The sequence below is a fragment of the Balaenoptera musculus genome, chromosome 14 (genome assembly GCF_009873245.2).
Source record: "Balaenoptera musculus isolate JJ_BM4_2016_0621 chromosome 14, mBalMus1.pri.v3, whole genome shotgun sequence".
Lineage (NCBI taxonomy): Eukaryota > Metazoa > Chordata > Mammalia > Artiodactyla > Balaenopteridae > Balaenoptera > Balaenoptera musculus.
Window position 1 is genome coordinate 38,247,913 of NC_045798.1, and position 15,312 is coordinate 38,263,224.

A 15,312-nucleotide genomic window follows, 5' to 3' on the forward strand; every position below is an offset into this window, starting at 1 on the left:
ATAATTAATTAATTAAAAATGAATTAAAAAAACAGGAACCTCTTTTCGACTTTCCATTTACAAAGTGGGAGGAAGGAAGCTAGAGTCGGGCAAAAAAACCATTTTAGTGTAAAGTCTAACCAGAACCAAGTGGCAGAGGCCTCTTCTAGCCCTGAGGGCAAAGTGCTCTGTTTTCCTCTAAGAGCTATGAATAAAAATAGCACATGCTAAAATGAAGGTCACAAAACCTCATGAAATAGTCATAACTTAGTAATTCCCCCTGGTGTAGGTCTGTATCACTTGTTTTTTAAACTGACATAAACAGTCATTAGAGGAGCTCCTTGAAAGAAAAAAACACCAAAGTCCAGCTGAGCCTTCCTGACTTCTGTAATGTGGATGGACCTGCTGAGTTGCTCAGAACTAAGGAAGTATTCTAACACAGCACTATACGTATATACCATTTTCTGTAGTAATATCCTACTTACAATTTGCATTGACTACGGCCGTTAAGGTCATTACTACCAGAATCCACTTCAGATAGGAATACATCTAAATACAAAAAGTTCACTTTTCTGTCTCTTCGTCTTTCTACTTTAGAGGAGATATTTCCATGCAAATGCTGACCTCTCGTGGTAAGAAACTTTAGTAAGTTACTTACTAAACTACTTCTTTAAAGTTACTTTAAAGAAGGTATCATTCCAATGGAATTTAAGATAATTTGCGTTATGGATAGGAGAGGCAAAGTTAAATGATCCTATTTTAATGGAAAAAAAAACTTCATCCACAAAATGCTTTTCCCTTGGCAATCCCAGAACTTTCTCTCTTTCCTCCAAAGGCTTTCTCATTTTGCTTATTACATACCCATTGAAAATTATAAAAGTCAAACATGATCACTCCAACCAAAGAGATTTATTCACACTGAAACAAATACATCTAGCTCTTTCATTTTCTCTGCCTTACACTCAGCAAATGAATATTTTAATATTTATTCACCAATTCATTGATTGACACTTGGTGTTTCCAATTCTGTGGCGTTACCAACAGTACCAAAATAAGCATTTGTGTACATGTCTCTTTGTATACATGTTATCAATATAAGAAATCCTCTTGTGTTTATACCTAGAGAATTGTTGGATTGAAGGGTATTACACCTTCAACCTTATAGAATGCCAAATTCTCTTCCAAAATGGCTGTACCAGATTACATTTCCATTAGCTGAGTATACAGGCCCCACCTCCTCACGAACATGCATCAGGCTTTTTTTTTTTTTTTTTTTCTATTTTTTCGGCCGCGCCGCACGGTATGAGGGATCTTAGTTCCCCGACCAGGGATCGAACCTGTGCCCCCTGCAGTGGAAGCACGGTGTCTTAACCACTGGACCGCCAGGGGAGTCTCACATCAGGCTTTTAAATTCATGCCAGTCTCACAGATGAGAAAACAATATCTCAGTATTGTTTTATGCATTTCCCTGATTACCCAGGGAGCTAAGCATCTTTTCATATTTCCTCTTCTGTATGAATTTCCTGTTTATGCCTTTTACCATTTTTAACTTGTTTGCCTTTTTATTGATTTGTAAAAGTTTTTAATATATTCTAGGCACTAATCACTGGTTATAAGAGTCGCAAATATCTTCCACCACTCTAAGCCCCGTCTTTCCATTTTTATTATCTTGTCTTCTTAATGAGCTGAAGTTAATTTTAATGTAGACAAAATTATCCATTTTTCCTTTATGTTTTATGCTTTTTGTATTTTGTTTGCGATATCCCTCCCTACTCTATGGTAATTGGATATGCTCTAAATAATTTAATTTTGTATTTCAGACTGTGTCATTAATCCACCTGAAATTTTTTTGTGTGATATGAGGGATCTTTTTTTTTTCCCCATGTGTGGATAACCAATTGTCCCAGAATGATTTATCATATAATCTCCCATTTTCTTCTTGACTCTTAGTCACAATGTCTTCAAATGTGATACAATGAAACATAGATAAAACTTCTTCATATGTGTGGGTCTGTTTGGGGGCTCCTTATTTTCTTTCATTAGTCAATTTTTCTTTCCCTTAACCATTAGTATGGCATCTTAATTGTTATGATTCTAATAAGCATATATCTAGTAGGGCAAGTTTTAATTTTTTCCAGTGTTATTGAGGTATAATAGACAAATAAAAATTGTGTATTTTAAGGTGTACAACATGGTTTTGATAAATGTATACATTGTGAAATGATTACCACAATCAAGCTAATTAACATACCTATCACCTCACCTAGTTACCTTTTTTGTGATTGATGAGAACACCTAAGATCTATTCTCTTAGCAAATGTCAAGTGTACAATACAGTATTATTAACTATAGTCACTGAGCTGTACCTTAGATCCTCCCCTTCTCTTTTCATTTCCTATAGTCCATCTGTTAGCTCTGTGTCTGTGTGTTGGCCTCATTTTCTCTTTCTGAAGATGGGCTTTCTCCAAGTGATAAGGAAGATGGCAACATTAGCTCAATATTCACCACGGCTCCTGTGGTAACAGAGAATCGGGCTAGGCAGCCAGCATCACCAATGGATATTATCCTACTTGCTGTTCAGCATCCAAATACTCTTTCCAATTGAAGGGAAATTCCAAAATAGGGCTCTGCAGCTCACTACAGAAGCTGAAAGCAAGGAGGGACAGGTGTAACTCTTCCTGTTCCCTGGAAGCTAGAGCACAAGCACGAGACCTGAGTATAGCCAATCAGATACTGTCAGCCATGAACTTGAATCTCGAGGAAGACGTGCAAAGGTCTGAGAGCTGGAGATGATGCAGGACAGCTGCAGCGGCGTGGTGCTCAGTGATGCGGTGACAAGAGCCCAGGGGCTGCCGAATCCAGGAGCAGAGCCAAGCCATAGAAATGGTGTTGGCAGGGCATCTTAAGACTGAAGCTATGTCTTGCTTCCACTGAGGCCTGCCCAAGCTTTATCTCCAGCCTTTTACTTGTATGAGCTTCCCGATACCCTCCCAATAACTTACTTCTCAAAATACTAACCAGAGCAGGTCTCTATTGTTTTATAAAAGAGATCTAACTCTGACTAGTACAACAGCCATATTGTCCAGCTGCAGAAGAAAATTTTCAAAGACTTAACTGCTGGCCAGGCCTGGTCCTATGCCCACAACTGTTTGTTACAAGAATGGGGCAAAGGTGGTGGGAATGGCAAGTGAGGAGTGGGAAACATGTTGAGCACCCCTGCAACAGTGATTAGGACTGAACAATCTTGACCTTCATTTATAAACATTTGTAAACATACAGAATGAAAAATTACCAGTCATATGAATGTCTTTCTCACCTTTCTCTGCCAAACCCCACCCTCACAAATATACAGCTCATTCCTTTCCATTCTTTAAGCTTTAGCTTAAATATCATTTCTTCAGAGAGGTCTTTTCTGGCAACTCAAAAGTTAAATACTGCCGGAGCATCCCCTGCCTCAGTCTCTCATTCCTTTGGTTTTGAGGGACCTTGGGGCTACGTTACTTAAGCACTGTTCATCTCAGGTTCTTCTGTAAACCGGGAATAATAAAGAGTACCTACCTCACAAGGTTGCTGGGAAGGCTAAACAGTTCATACATGTAAAGCACTAAGAATTCAAGCACACAAGGGCACTCAATATATGCTATTGTTTCCTTCATAGCATTTTTCACAGTGAAATACTTTTATGTTTCTCTTTACTTTTTTTTTTTTTAAGTATTTGTTTATTTATTTATTTATGGCTGTGTCGGGTCTTCGTTTCTGTGCGAGGACCTTCTCTAGTTGTGGCAAGCGGGGGCCACTCTTCATCGCGGTGCGCGGGCCTCTCACTATCGCGGCCTCTCTTGTTGTGGAGCACTGGCTCCAGACGCGCAGGCTCAGTAGTTGTGGCTCACGGGCCCAGCTGCTCCGCGGCACGTGGGATCCTCCCAGACCAGGGCTCGAACCTGTGTCCCCTGCATTGGCAGGCAGATTCTCAACCACTGCGCCACCAGGGAAGCCCTCTCTTTACTTTTTAAAAAATCTTTTCTCCCATAGAATAAAAACTCCATGAGGATAGTTAACTCTTCTGTTTTGTTCAAAGTGCCAGGTTCATCCATATATACATGTATATATATACACACACACACAGACACACAACTAATATATGTATTAGTTGAGAATAAACGAATGAAGAAAATATTATAACAAAAACTTAGGAGAGTGTGGTGGCCATGAAAAGGCTCCCCTCAGACCATTTCCTGTGGGAAACATAATTGACTGACAGCCCCACGGCTGCCTGCTGGGTCCACCACACCTGCACCGAGGCCAGGCTTTCTGAGGGTGGCTCTAGGGCAATGACTGAGCATGGCAGAGGTAACCAGGGCAGGTCCATTCTGGCAAACTGCCAGACCCTTCCTACAAGAAGTTTGGCCTGACATCTCCCCACTGGCAAAGTCAAACCTTTCTTGGAGCTGCACTTCACTTCTGCCTTCCCTCTCTCTTTCCATAGGTGTCAGCCCTGCACTGAGGTCTGCAAGCTCTCACTGCCTGCTCCCGCTCCTGCTCCCTCCCTAATAAACCTCTTGCACATCTAATCAAATGTTGGCATCTGCTTCTTGGTAGACCCTAGCTAACACAATCAGGACTTGCAGAAGCAAACCTCGAGGGGAGAATTTGTGAATAAATGATTAAGGTGCTCTCAGGAGAAACCAGTAAGGGAGAGAAACAGGATAGGAAAGGGAAACAAGCCAAGTGATGGGTCAATTTCAGTCAAAATCTCTGCCTAACCTTTCAGGGAAGCTGGGCTCACCAGGGTTAAGAATCACCCACTATTCAATTTCTAACCTTAAATTATGTTCATCTATGTGGTCCAATCAAGCTCACCAAACAGGATTTCACAGCGTATACTAGATAATGATATATACAGTACCTACAATAAAATAAAATAATAATACTGCATATATAATCCAATAATATTGTTCTTGTGCCTAGCAAATAGTAGGCACTCAATAAATACATATTGAATGAATAGCACAATATTTACAATATAAAATGCTTGAAAATTGCCACCACCCTATAAAAAAGACAGCACCCACACAGTTTTCATGCATTTTCTCTTTTTCCACAAAAATCTAACTCCCAAAATATACACAAAGTGCCAAACCTCTTCCATTCTTCTTCTCAGCGATATTCCTCTCCCAATGCAGGAGTCTCATTCTTTTTGCTCAATTTTGCCTCTCAAACATCAGTTCCCTGTCAATATAATTCTTTCAATCCACTTAAATTACCTAGGGAAGGGAAGGGAAAGAGGGCTAGGGCCCAGAACCCAAACCGGCAAAGGCTGCAATCCCAACATGCTAACGTGGTTGACCTGTGAGCATGCAACAAAGTTTCCTTGGCCTGGGCTAGAGGATAAAGGCCAGAACGAAAGCAGACTAAGCTGCCTCCCTGGTCCTTTTCTCCTAGATCTCACCACACCAATGATAACTTGAAGCCAAATGAGACATACCAAGGAAAAGAAGAGGAATAAAGATGTGAATGCTTAGAATCCATCCAAACCATCCATTCTAGAATTTCCCATGGAGGTGTTTCCTAACAGAGAGGCATTCCCTGGTCCATCTTACCTCACTAGCATAGAAGGAAGAAGAGGTGCTCAATAAACGTAAGTGAGGAATTTACATGTTATTGGATGCCTGCCCTTGGAATGCTATTATTACACCCTTCTTTAAAAACTTATGTTATGAATGACAATATGATCCTCACCCTTATCTAATTATAAGGAAATAGTTTATGAGCCATTAACTAGGCCCATGGCTTCGTAAAGATTCATGAGTTAAGACTCGAGAAAAATATAGGCTTTGGGGTTCAAATCCCAAACCTAGCTTTCTCTAGCCATGTGACCTAGGACAGATGAGCCTGTCTCCTCACTGATGTGCATAACTATGTACAGTGTTGCTGTAAGGAGTAGGAATAATACAAGAAGTGTCTGGCTCATACGAGGTACTCAATAAAGCTTGACTATTACTTATGACAGCATGACAGTGTAGAGCTAAAAAATCGAAATCAAAACCCATGGGTAATCTCATGTTGCCGGTTACCTCTATCAAGAACCCTATCTCTTTGAGTTTGCTTCATGTGTAAAATGAGCATAATCGTTGTGTTACTCATCTCAAAATATCATTTAAAGGATCAAATGTCTTACTACACGTTAAGTGCTTTGGGAATTATAAGGCATTTATTAACATGATCTAAATGCTAACACATTTCTATGGTAGTGAGTTTTGATGGACAACTTTTTTAAATGCATCACCTACTTCCTTGCCTTATTGAATATCACTTCACCTTGAGATCTCAAGATCATACTGATGGCTGTGACGTTTTTGCCCTTTTTATCTAGCATCAGACTGCGTTTTTACATAGATTTTTTCTTAACTTGTGGTAAAGTATAAATAAAATTTAGCATTTTAACCATTTTTAAGTGTACAATTCAGTGTCATTAAGTACACTTACAGTGCTGTGCAAATGCCACCCATATCCATCTCCTGAACTTTTTCATCGTCCCAATCTGAAATCTGTACACATTAAACAGTAACTCCCCATTATCCCCTGATGTTTGCTGCTTTTTTTTTCCTACTGTTTATCTGGCGTTTGTTCACTCATTAGCAACAACAGCTCATTTCTCTCCTTCCCACAAAATATACTGCTGCCTATAACTTGGGAGGAACTGCAAATGCCATTTTTAAACCAGTAACATTCTTTGGCCTGAAACACGAATACAATCTGGTTCCAACCCGGTTTTTCTACTCCAAAGTTTAAGTCAAAGTCAACAGCCACCTTTCACTGTGCTTTCTTCTTTTCACACCTCTGCTCACACCTTCCTCACCCTTTGGAATGTCTTTCCTATTCACCTCTTCACACTCTGACCTGTCTATTGGAATCCTTCAGGGTCCAGCTCGTATTCTCTCTTTCCCACAAAGGCTCCTTGACCACCTCGTATGGTCCCTCTCTCCTTTGATCTCTTACAGCAGCTATGATGCAAATTACTCGTGATCAAAATTGTACATTGCAGTTGTTTCATTTATGTCGACCTGAGCTCCTCAAAACAGCAATTAAGCTATATTATTTTGTTCATTCAATCATGTGTCCATATATTTATTACTCATTCAACAAATACTGTCCACTGTGTACAAAGTGCCCAGCAAATGTGTGAATAAACACAATTCTAAGTCACTAGGCTTTGATGGATGAGTCAATAAACTCAAGCTCTTCTTCTGTTTGGATTTTGTAAAAAATAATTTTATTTACCTCTTGGGTCTTAGTTGTGCTCCACACAGTTAATAATCATCTATAGTATAATAATAATCCTAATACATCAGCTACCTATTAAATCAGTTAAAACCTGTTTATTTTGGTAATTTGGAAATTTACGTTGCACAATCAAACCTGAATGATTCTGTTGATTCTAAAAATCCTGCAACTCTCCAGGTAGCCAGCACTGTTCACAATTCCCACTTAGGGACAAGACTATGCAAAGCTGTCTTTTTGTTAGTGTCCTGTATTCTCGCTGGATATCAACGAAGGGAACAAGGTAAAGCGCGCCTAGCTTTCTTCATTTAGGTACACGTGGAGGTGAATAAGAGCTGGTAGGAAGTGTTTGGGTCGGTGCTTCTTCGCCCACAGCATAATTCCAACTGAAAAGTTACTGCCACTTGGCTTCTCGTTGGCCAAGCCTCTCTCATTGGCCAAGGGAGGAAACTGCTGAGAAGACAAGGTTTTGCAACTGGTGCCTCCAACCCTTGGCCCGGCGCCACCCGCTATCCAATCAGCGCCGAGTACTGCATTCCTCCAAGATCTTCCTCTTTCAGTATAGCCCTCTATGTGCCGGCAAAGTTAACTAATCCCCAAACATTCATAATAATACTTGCATTGCTATACAAGCCACATGCGCATTCATGATTTCATTGACGCTCCTCCACAGCCCAAGGATATAAGCATTATTTCTACTCCTCACAGGAGGAGGTTGCTCCTGAGCTACAGGGCCCATGAACTGTAGGGCAGAAACGCAAATCCGGAGCTGGGACCACTCCTCGAAAAGGACTTTGGTCCGGCGGTGCACGGCCACTGCCGACACTTCCCCAGCCTGGAGCGTTCCCGGATAACCCACCTGCCTTGGATTCTCTGGAGGCGGTTACCTTCCCTCGCGGCCCCTTGAGCGGTAACCAGCCGCCTTTCACCAGGCTTCCCCAAACCAGGAAAACCACCGCCAAAGTGCGCGTCCCGGCCTGCAACCCGCAGCGCTTACAGGACAAGACCACACATCTACCGTCACCCCAAGGGTTACCCACGAACCCGGATCGGGCATTGAGCAGCTGACTCCGGCTCCCAGCGCCCGCCCGTCCTCGGTCACCACAGAAGCTCCCACCCACCCCGCACCGGGCCCGCCCCTGCGCTCACAGGCCGCTCTAGCCGTGCACAGAGCCGGCAATCTCTTCGCTCCCGCCCTGACGTCATCGGCGGGCGCCGCGGCGCGGTGGCGGGCACGCGCGGCCGAGAAGATGTCTCCTACGCCGCCGCTCTTCAGTTTGCCCGAAGCGCGGACGCGGTTCACGGTGAGCGGAAGGCGGGTGGGTGCGGCCCTGGCTCAGCGCTAGTTTTTGCCCTCCTCTCCCTGAAATTACTCGAATTTTGCTCTGGGGTAAAGCGGGGACAGAGGCGTGTGCGCCGCGGCGACGGGCTCCCGGCCTCGTCGTGGGCTGGGAAGTGGCAAAGGCGCATTACCTGTCTCTTCCGCGCGTCCTCTGCGGTCCGCCTCCACCTTCCCTCCGGCGGGTCCCAGGACCCCGCGTTCTGGGCGTGTCTGCGCCCTGCGTGGAGGGGTCACCCGCAGACTACCTCTGTTCGGGTCCGGCTCCTCGGCAGTGCTCTCTCAGCTGGGCAGGTGTCTCCAGAACTGGAAGGAGGCTGCTGAAGGGGGTGGGCGGGACCGACTTCAGCCCAGAGAACCGGCTCCCGCCCCGCCTCCTAAGCTGCCAGGTGGTTGTTCTGGCCGCTTATTCACCACCCTTTAACCCTCTGTATCGCATTCCTAAGAGATCGATGAGGAAGGTCCTAAGTGGGACAGGACAAACAGGTCAGCTTGGGAAGGGTTGTCAGCTGTCATTTTATTCTTACACATTGGGGAACAGTAGTTTAAGCATTTGGGAGACACTTTACAGAGCGTTTTCATGTTAGCTTGTTTAACTCTTAGAATAACACTGTAAGGAGGCTGTTTTATTATCGCTGGTAGATGAGATAGAAACTGAGACAGCCTCCCCCCACTCCAAAAGTTAAATGATTTACTTCACTGTTTTCTCTGAATTCAGACCCAGTATTCTTTTTATGTTGCCCATCACTAAATTGTTTGACTGTATTTGTCCCTAGTGCTCTGAAATTCTGCCAGGAGTAACTGTTAGGAATATCCAAGGTTATATTAGTCCTGGAGGGGACCATTTAATGGGAGCTCATCTAGCCCAGTGCTTCTCAAGCTTGAGCATGGGGTGGGATCTCCTGGAGATCTTGTTAAATGTAGATTCTGGTTCAGTAGGTCTGGAATGGGGCCTGAGATTCTGCATTTCTAACAAGTTCTCAGGTGATGCCACTGCTGCTGTTGGTAGTAAGGATCTACAACAACCCTCATATTTAACTCATGAGGAAAATGAAGCACAGAGGTAAGGGGGTATGCCCAAGATTACACAGCCTATTCACAGGCAGAGTCAGGAATGGACTTTTCCAGTAAAAATGTAACTCCTGTGAGGTAACATTGATTTTCCAAGTGTGTGTGAATTTTCACAGAATGAATGACTTGGCAGTATTTTTGTCTTTCAATTATGACTACTTTAAGACAACCAGCAGTTTTACTACTTTAAGACAATCAGTGTTTACTTGGTGTCAGGGACTGTGCTGTGCAAGCTACCTAGACGAGGTAGGACTTTTTTTTTTTTTTTTTTCCGAGGTAGGACTTTTGATGGGTCTTGAAGAATGGATAGAATTTGCGTGAGCATGTGGGAGGAATAATGGGAATGAATACACTAGAGTGAGCTTGATAGAAAATGATGGGAAAATGGCTAGACCCTATAGAGAGTACGTGTTAGGGGGTACTGGGAAATGAGGTTGCATAGCTTGAGTGGGATAACATTATCAAGGACGTTTAGAGGAAGCTACGAAATAAGGAGCCACTTAGAGATTATTTTTTTAAAAGCAGGATACTCATGAATGGGATATTTAAAGAGAAAGTAGGAGGGAAAAACCTGGAATGAGAAAGTCTAGCTGGGGAGCTCTTGCAAGGCTTAAAGTGATGAGTCTATATCAGTAAGTGGCATTTGAATAAGAATTACTGATAGAATGACTCATAGGTAATTTTTCCCAGGTATAAACATTTTTTAGTTAGACATACTATTGATGAGTGATATGCTTTTCAGTAAATAATAAGCAAAATTTTTCCACTTATTTGCTATTTTTATTTTTCTAGAAATCTACCAGAGAGGCCCTGAACAACAAAAATATCAAGCCCTTGTTGAATACCTTCAGCCAGTTACCTGGAAGGTAAGGCGTTGATATCCATGAAATAGGCTCGCTGAAATCTTTATACTTACCCTGAGCTGCTTTAAAAATGCAGGTGTTTTTTGTTTTTAATAGTGAAAATGAAAAAAAATGTACCCTTGACCAAGCTTTTAGAGGTGTTCTAGAAGAAGAAATTGTAAGTATGTTTTTCCTTTATTTATCGTTAGAATTTTGCTGGCAAATCGATATTATTTTTAAATTTGCTTTTATCCTTAGAATAGATATTTAAACATGACTGTTTTTTCTAGAGTGAACTTGGTACTTTGTGAAACCTAACTTGGTCATAGTTAGTATAGGAGTTGTGTAAGGATTAAGGGTTTTAATAGCACAGCTTGACTTGTTTAAGGGTTTGGTTTAATAAATGAGTAGAGCCCTCTGCAAGTGAATATGTATAAGAAAAGTTGATAAGAGGTCTTCCTGAGCAAAAACTAGAATTTGAAGGTGAGCCCTCTCGCTTTGCTGTATAAACAGTGACACATCTTGTAGTGGCATAAAAGGTCTAGTCCAAGGATGTTCAGCATGGGAGCTGGGATTCCATGCCCTCATTTTCCTATGGCATCACCTTATCAGTTCGCCTGCAAAAATAACAAGAGCCTATCCAACTTCAGTAGAGAAATTTGATCTAAACATGAAAAATCTGAATTTATTTACCATTAGTGGAGCACCCAAATGAAAGGAAAAGTTTCAGTAGTTTATTCTTGGTTTAGCAAAGCTTAGATCTCAAGAAGCTAGACCCTTTTCCTGTGGCCATAAAACAGTGTCCCTTTCTTTTGGACAATTCTGTGTCAAATTCATTCTTTCCTCTGCTTCAGACCTAGTCACCTGTTGTCAGGCATTGGGCAAGTTACATTGCTTTTCTGAGCCTCAATTTCATTTGTAAGAGGGGAAATACCATCTTTTCATGGTGGTTGTGTGAAACGGCACTTAATGTACACTCAATAAATGCTGGATTTTATGATGTTATCAAACCTAAGCACCACCTCTCTTCTATTAAAACCCTCCCTCAGACATATTGATGCACCAGTACAATTAATTCCCCTGACCCTGCCTTTGTCCTGTGCCATTGAGTGAGTTATGGCCTCAGCACATCTGTAGTTGATTAGCTTACAGCCTTAATCATGCTAATGTAACGATCTTCCTAAGACTTGGATTTTAAGTGAATCACCTGCTGTTTAATTATTTGACATACTTCTACAGTTAGGGTTATTACTGTTCATTTTTAAAATTTTCATCTTAGAAAGTAATCTTATCTTCTGTGAGAAATATCTTTATCCAGCGTTAGTGATAATCAGTTTAACGTCAGAGGATATGTTTTTCTTATTATCAAATTAATCTAAAGTCTGGCTCCTAAATTAAGTTGTTTTCTCCTTTGTTGGTAGATAAATCATTCATCATGTGAAAACGTTTTAGCTATTATTTCTCTTGCTATTGGGGGAGTTACTGAAGGTAAGTATGGGTTTGTTTTGTTTTTTTTAAAGCAATCTTGGGCATGACATGTTTATTTAAAACTTATTCTCCCCATACCTCTCTACCTAATTGATTTTGTTCGTTTTTAAAATTCTGCCTACCCCCTTTGCCAAGAAGTCCCATGGAAATTAGCTCACAGGTATTTCTTGTCACTCGTGTATACAGTGCACACTTTGGCACTTTCTTTGTTCTCCACTTGTTCTGTTCATCAGGTAAATATTTATTGAGCATCTACTATGTGCCTGGTACTGAGCTAGGCCTTGGGAGATTCAGTGGTAAATAAAACATATTCACTGCCTGTAAGGAGCCTAGTGGCTAATGGAGGAAACACGTCTAAATGTCTTACTGGGGCGGGGGGTGTGGGGGGGTGGGAATTGAAGTAGGAATGAAGTATGGTTGAAGTGATTCTCTAAACTTCAGAGTCTGAAGGAATCAGGATGGTCTTAGAAAGGAAACTGTAACATAAGAGCTATGTGAGGGATGAGTAATTTGTCAGGCAGAAACAAGGATATAGCTATATAAAGACCTAGTTCAGCATGACTAAAAAAATGCGGAGCAGAATGGTGAGAGGATGATGAGAATGGTGAAGAAAAGAAGCAGGAGGAGTAGGTTAGGGCCATTTGTAAAGGGCTTTGTGTGCCATGCTAAAGAGGACCTATGGAAGAGCCATTGGATTGGGAGAAACTGCTGGCAGGAAAACTAGGTAGAGGACAATTAAAATGGGGCAGTGGCAGTAGGGGATAGTTTCAAGAGACTTTTGTTTATTTATTTTTATTCATTTATTTTTGGCTGCGTTGGGTCTTCGTTGCTACGCGTGGGCTTTTCTCTAGTTGTGGAGAGCGGGGGCTACTCTTCGTTGCGGTGCACAGGCTTCTCATTGCAGTGGCTTCTCTTGTTGCGGAGCCTGAGCTCCAGGCACGCAGGCTTCAGTAGTTGTGGCTTGTGGGCTCTAGAGCGCAGGCTCAGTAGTTGTGGCGCACGGGCTTAGTTGCTCCGCGGCATGTGGGATCTTCCTGGACCAGGGCTCGAACCCATGTCCCCTGCATTGGCAGGCAGATTATTAACCACTGCGCCACCAGGGAAGCCACTCAAATGAGATTGCCAGGCTTTAGCTTTGTTTTACTGAATCAGAATCTTTGAGAGTGGAATTTAGGTAATTTTCTATAGTTATTAATGTCAGTTAACTTTTGCCAAACTATACTTCCGCTAAGGGCAGGGAGTATGTCTCTCAAATCTCTTGAATATACAGGACATAAAAGTATCACAAATCTAAGTGTTAAAGGACTTTAGAGGTCATATGGTCCAATCTTGTCTCTGGCCTATCCTGTCTCCCCTCAGTAAAGTCCTTGGCAGGTGGTCATCCAGCCTGTACTCCCATTGATGGAGCTCACTATTTGATTTCTGTGAGATAGTTCTGATGGTGCGATTTCCTTTGTATTGAGTTGAAATTTGCTACTTTATGCCTCCCTGGTTCTAGGCAGTATCCCTCACATCACATTCCAGATATGATCTTACCAGTGCAGAGTAGAGCTGGAAATACTACTTCCTGTTTCTGACTACTGTGTTAATGCAGTATTTTGGGCTAATAGTACCCACTCAGGACTTTTTTTTTTTTACATACCATGCTGAAGTGGCTACTTTTCCTAAACACTTAACAAGTGTTAGTATCTATTACGTAAAAATAGAAGGAAGAATGAGCAGGGAGGTAAAAGTATTTTTAGCTAGCCTAGATGACCTTAAAGTCTTTAATTTATTGCTTTACTTTAGTAAGATTGAATTTAGAAATAAACAACTTTTTATTTTACCCTTTTTTCCCTTGAAACAATGGTATTATTGTAAAAGTTTAATGAGTTGAAATCAGTATCAAATCTTTTTGTTATCTTTTTTGAAGTAGTTCTTTTCAAATCACAGACAACTTAAATTTTAGCAATAGTACAGAACATTTGGATATGAGAAGGGAACATACTAGTCCTAATTCTTCTACTTTAAAAAAACTACCATTTATTTTGGTATATGGTTTTAGTTTCTCTGGTCTTTTTAAAAGATTTTATTGTGATAACCATAATACCCATACAGTTTTGAACCCTGCCTTTTTCACTTGACATTATATCATAAACATTTTCCAAGTTATTGTAGTCGTCATAACCATCGTTTTTAATTGGCTGCGTTATATTCTTTTGAATAGCTTAGTGGTGAAGAAAACAGACTGTGGAGCCAGACTGCCTGGGTTCGTATCCCAGCTCTACCACTTACTGGCTCTATGATCTTGGGCAAGTTATTTAACTTCTCTGTGTCTCAGTTTTCCCATTCTATAAACTGGAGATAATGTTATCTACCTCATAGGGTTATAAGGATTACATGTGTTAGTATATGTAAAGTACTTAGTGTGCCTGACATATAGTAAATGCTCTAGAAGTGGTATCAAGAATGATTATCATCATCACATACCAAAACTTACTTAAGTATATCCTGTTTGGGGACTTTAGGTTGCTTCTGTTTCTTGTCTTTCACAGCCTTGTTAGGATTGACAAAGTATACCTTTAATATTTTCTTCAAAATTATTTTGCATGGGCTGTTTTACTCAGCAGTATTTTAAACTTTTTAATTGGCTTGTGCTCCACTTGAAGGTATTTGTACAGCATCTACACCTTTTGTATTGTTGGGAGATGTTTTGGATTGCCTTCCTTTGGATCAGTGTGACACAATATTCACTTTTGTGGAAAAAAATGTTGCTACTTGGAAATCAGTAAGTACCTTAGTTTCTTTTTCTGCTAATATTATCTTTCTGTAGATCCAGAGTTCTGAGGGTAGTTTTTTTTGTTGTTGTTTGTTTTGTTTTTTGTTTTTTGCTTATATTTATAATATTGCTGATTGCCAAAAAGTTTGTCCCTATGAGAATTATATATTCTGCTCTCTTGGAAAAGCCAAGTAAGAGTCATACGGAGAAAAAAATGGAAGTACAAAATTTGAGTAGATACAATTAACTTGAAAACACACACTTTTACATGTTTAAAAGTTACTTAGAATCGTGTTTTGTTATATATTTGAAAATATTTTTATTTCGTTAAAAATGTTATTTGCTTGAAAAAAGTGAAAGTGGCATAGTAGATTCTCAGTGCATAGTAGTGTTCTTTAAAATTTTACTTCCTGTGACTTATTATTGAAGGACGTGCAACAACTTCAGAACAATAGTAATAATTTCTGTCTTAATTTCAGAATACATTCTATTCTGCTGGGAAAAATTATTTACTACGTATGTGCAATGGTAAGTAATTCAACAGTAAATGATTG

General features: G+C 40.9%; 1 protein-coding gene across 2 annotated transcripts in view; it reads left to right on the forward strand.

Moving 5' to 3' along the window:
• The first annotated feature begins 8,454 nt into the window (after window positions 1-8,454).
• THOC1 (THO complex 1) overlaps window positions 8,455-15,312 on the forward strand; it is a 40,701-nt gene continuing 33,843 nt past the window's right edge. The window contains exons 1-6 of one of the 2 annotated variants that reach the window (XM_036823214.1): window positions 8,455-8,564; window positions 10,463-10,536; window positions 10,630-10,690; window positions 11,934-12,000; window positions 14,649-14,767; window positions 15,238-15,286. In XM_036823214.1, the coding sequence (XP_036679109.1) occupies window positions 8,511-8,564; window positions 10,463-10,536; window positions 10,630-10,690; window positions 11,934-12,000; window positions 14,649-14,767; window positions 15,238-15,286 (424 nt within the window). In that variant the 5' untranslated portion in view covers window positions 8,455-8,510. Of the gene's footprint in view, window positions 8,565-10,462; window positions 10,537-10,629; window positions 10,691-10,723; window positions 12,001-14,206; window positions 14,249-14,648; window positions 14,768-15,237; window positions 15,287-15,312 lie in introns of those variants that run through there. The other variant, XM_036823215.1, reaches the window with a different exon arrangement.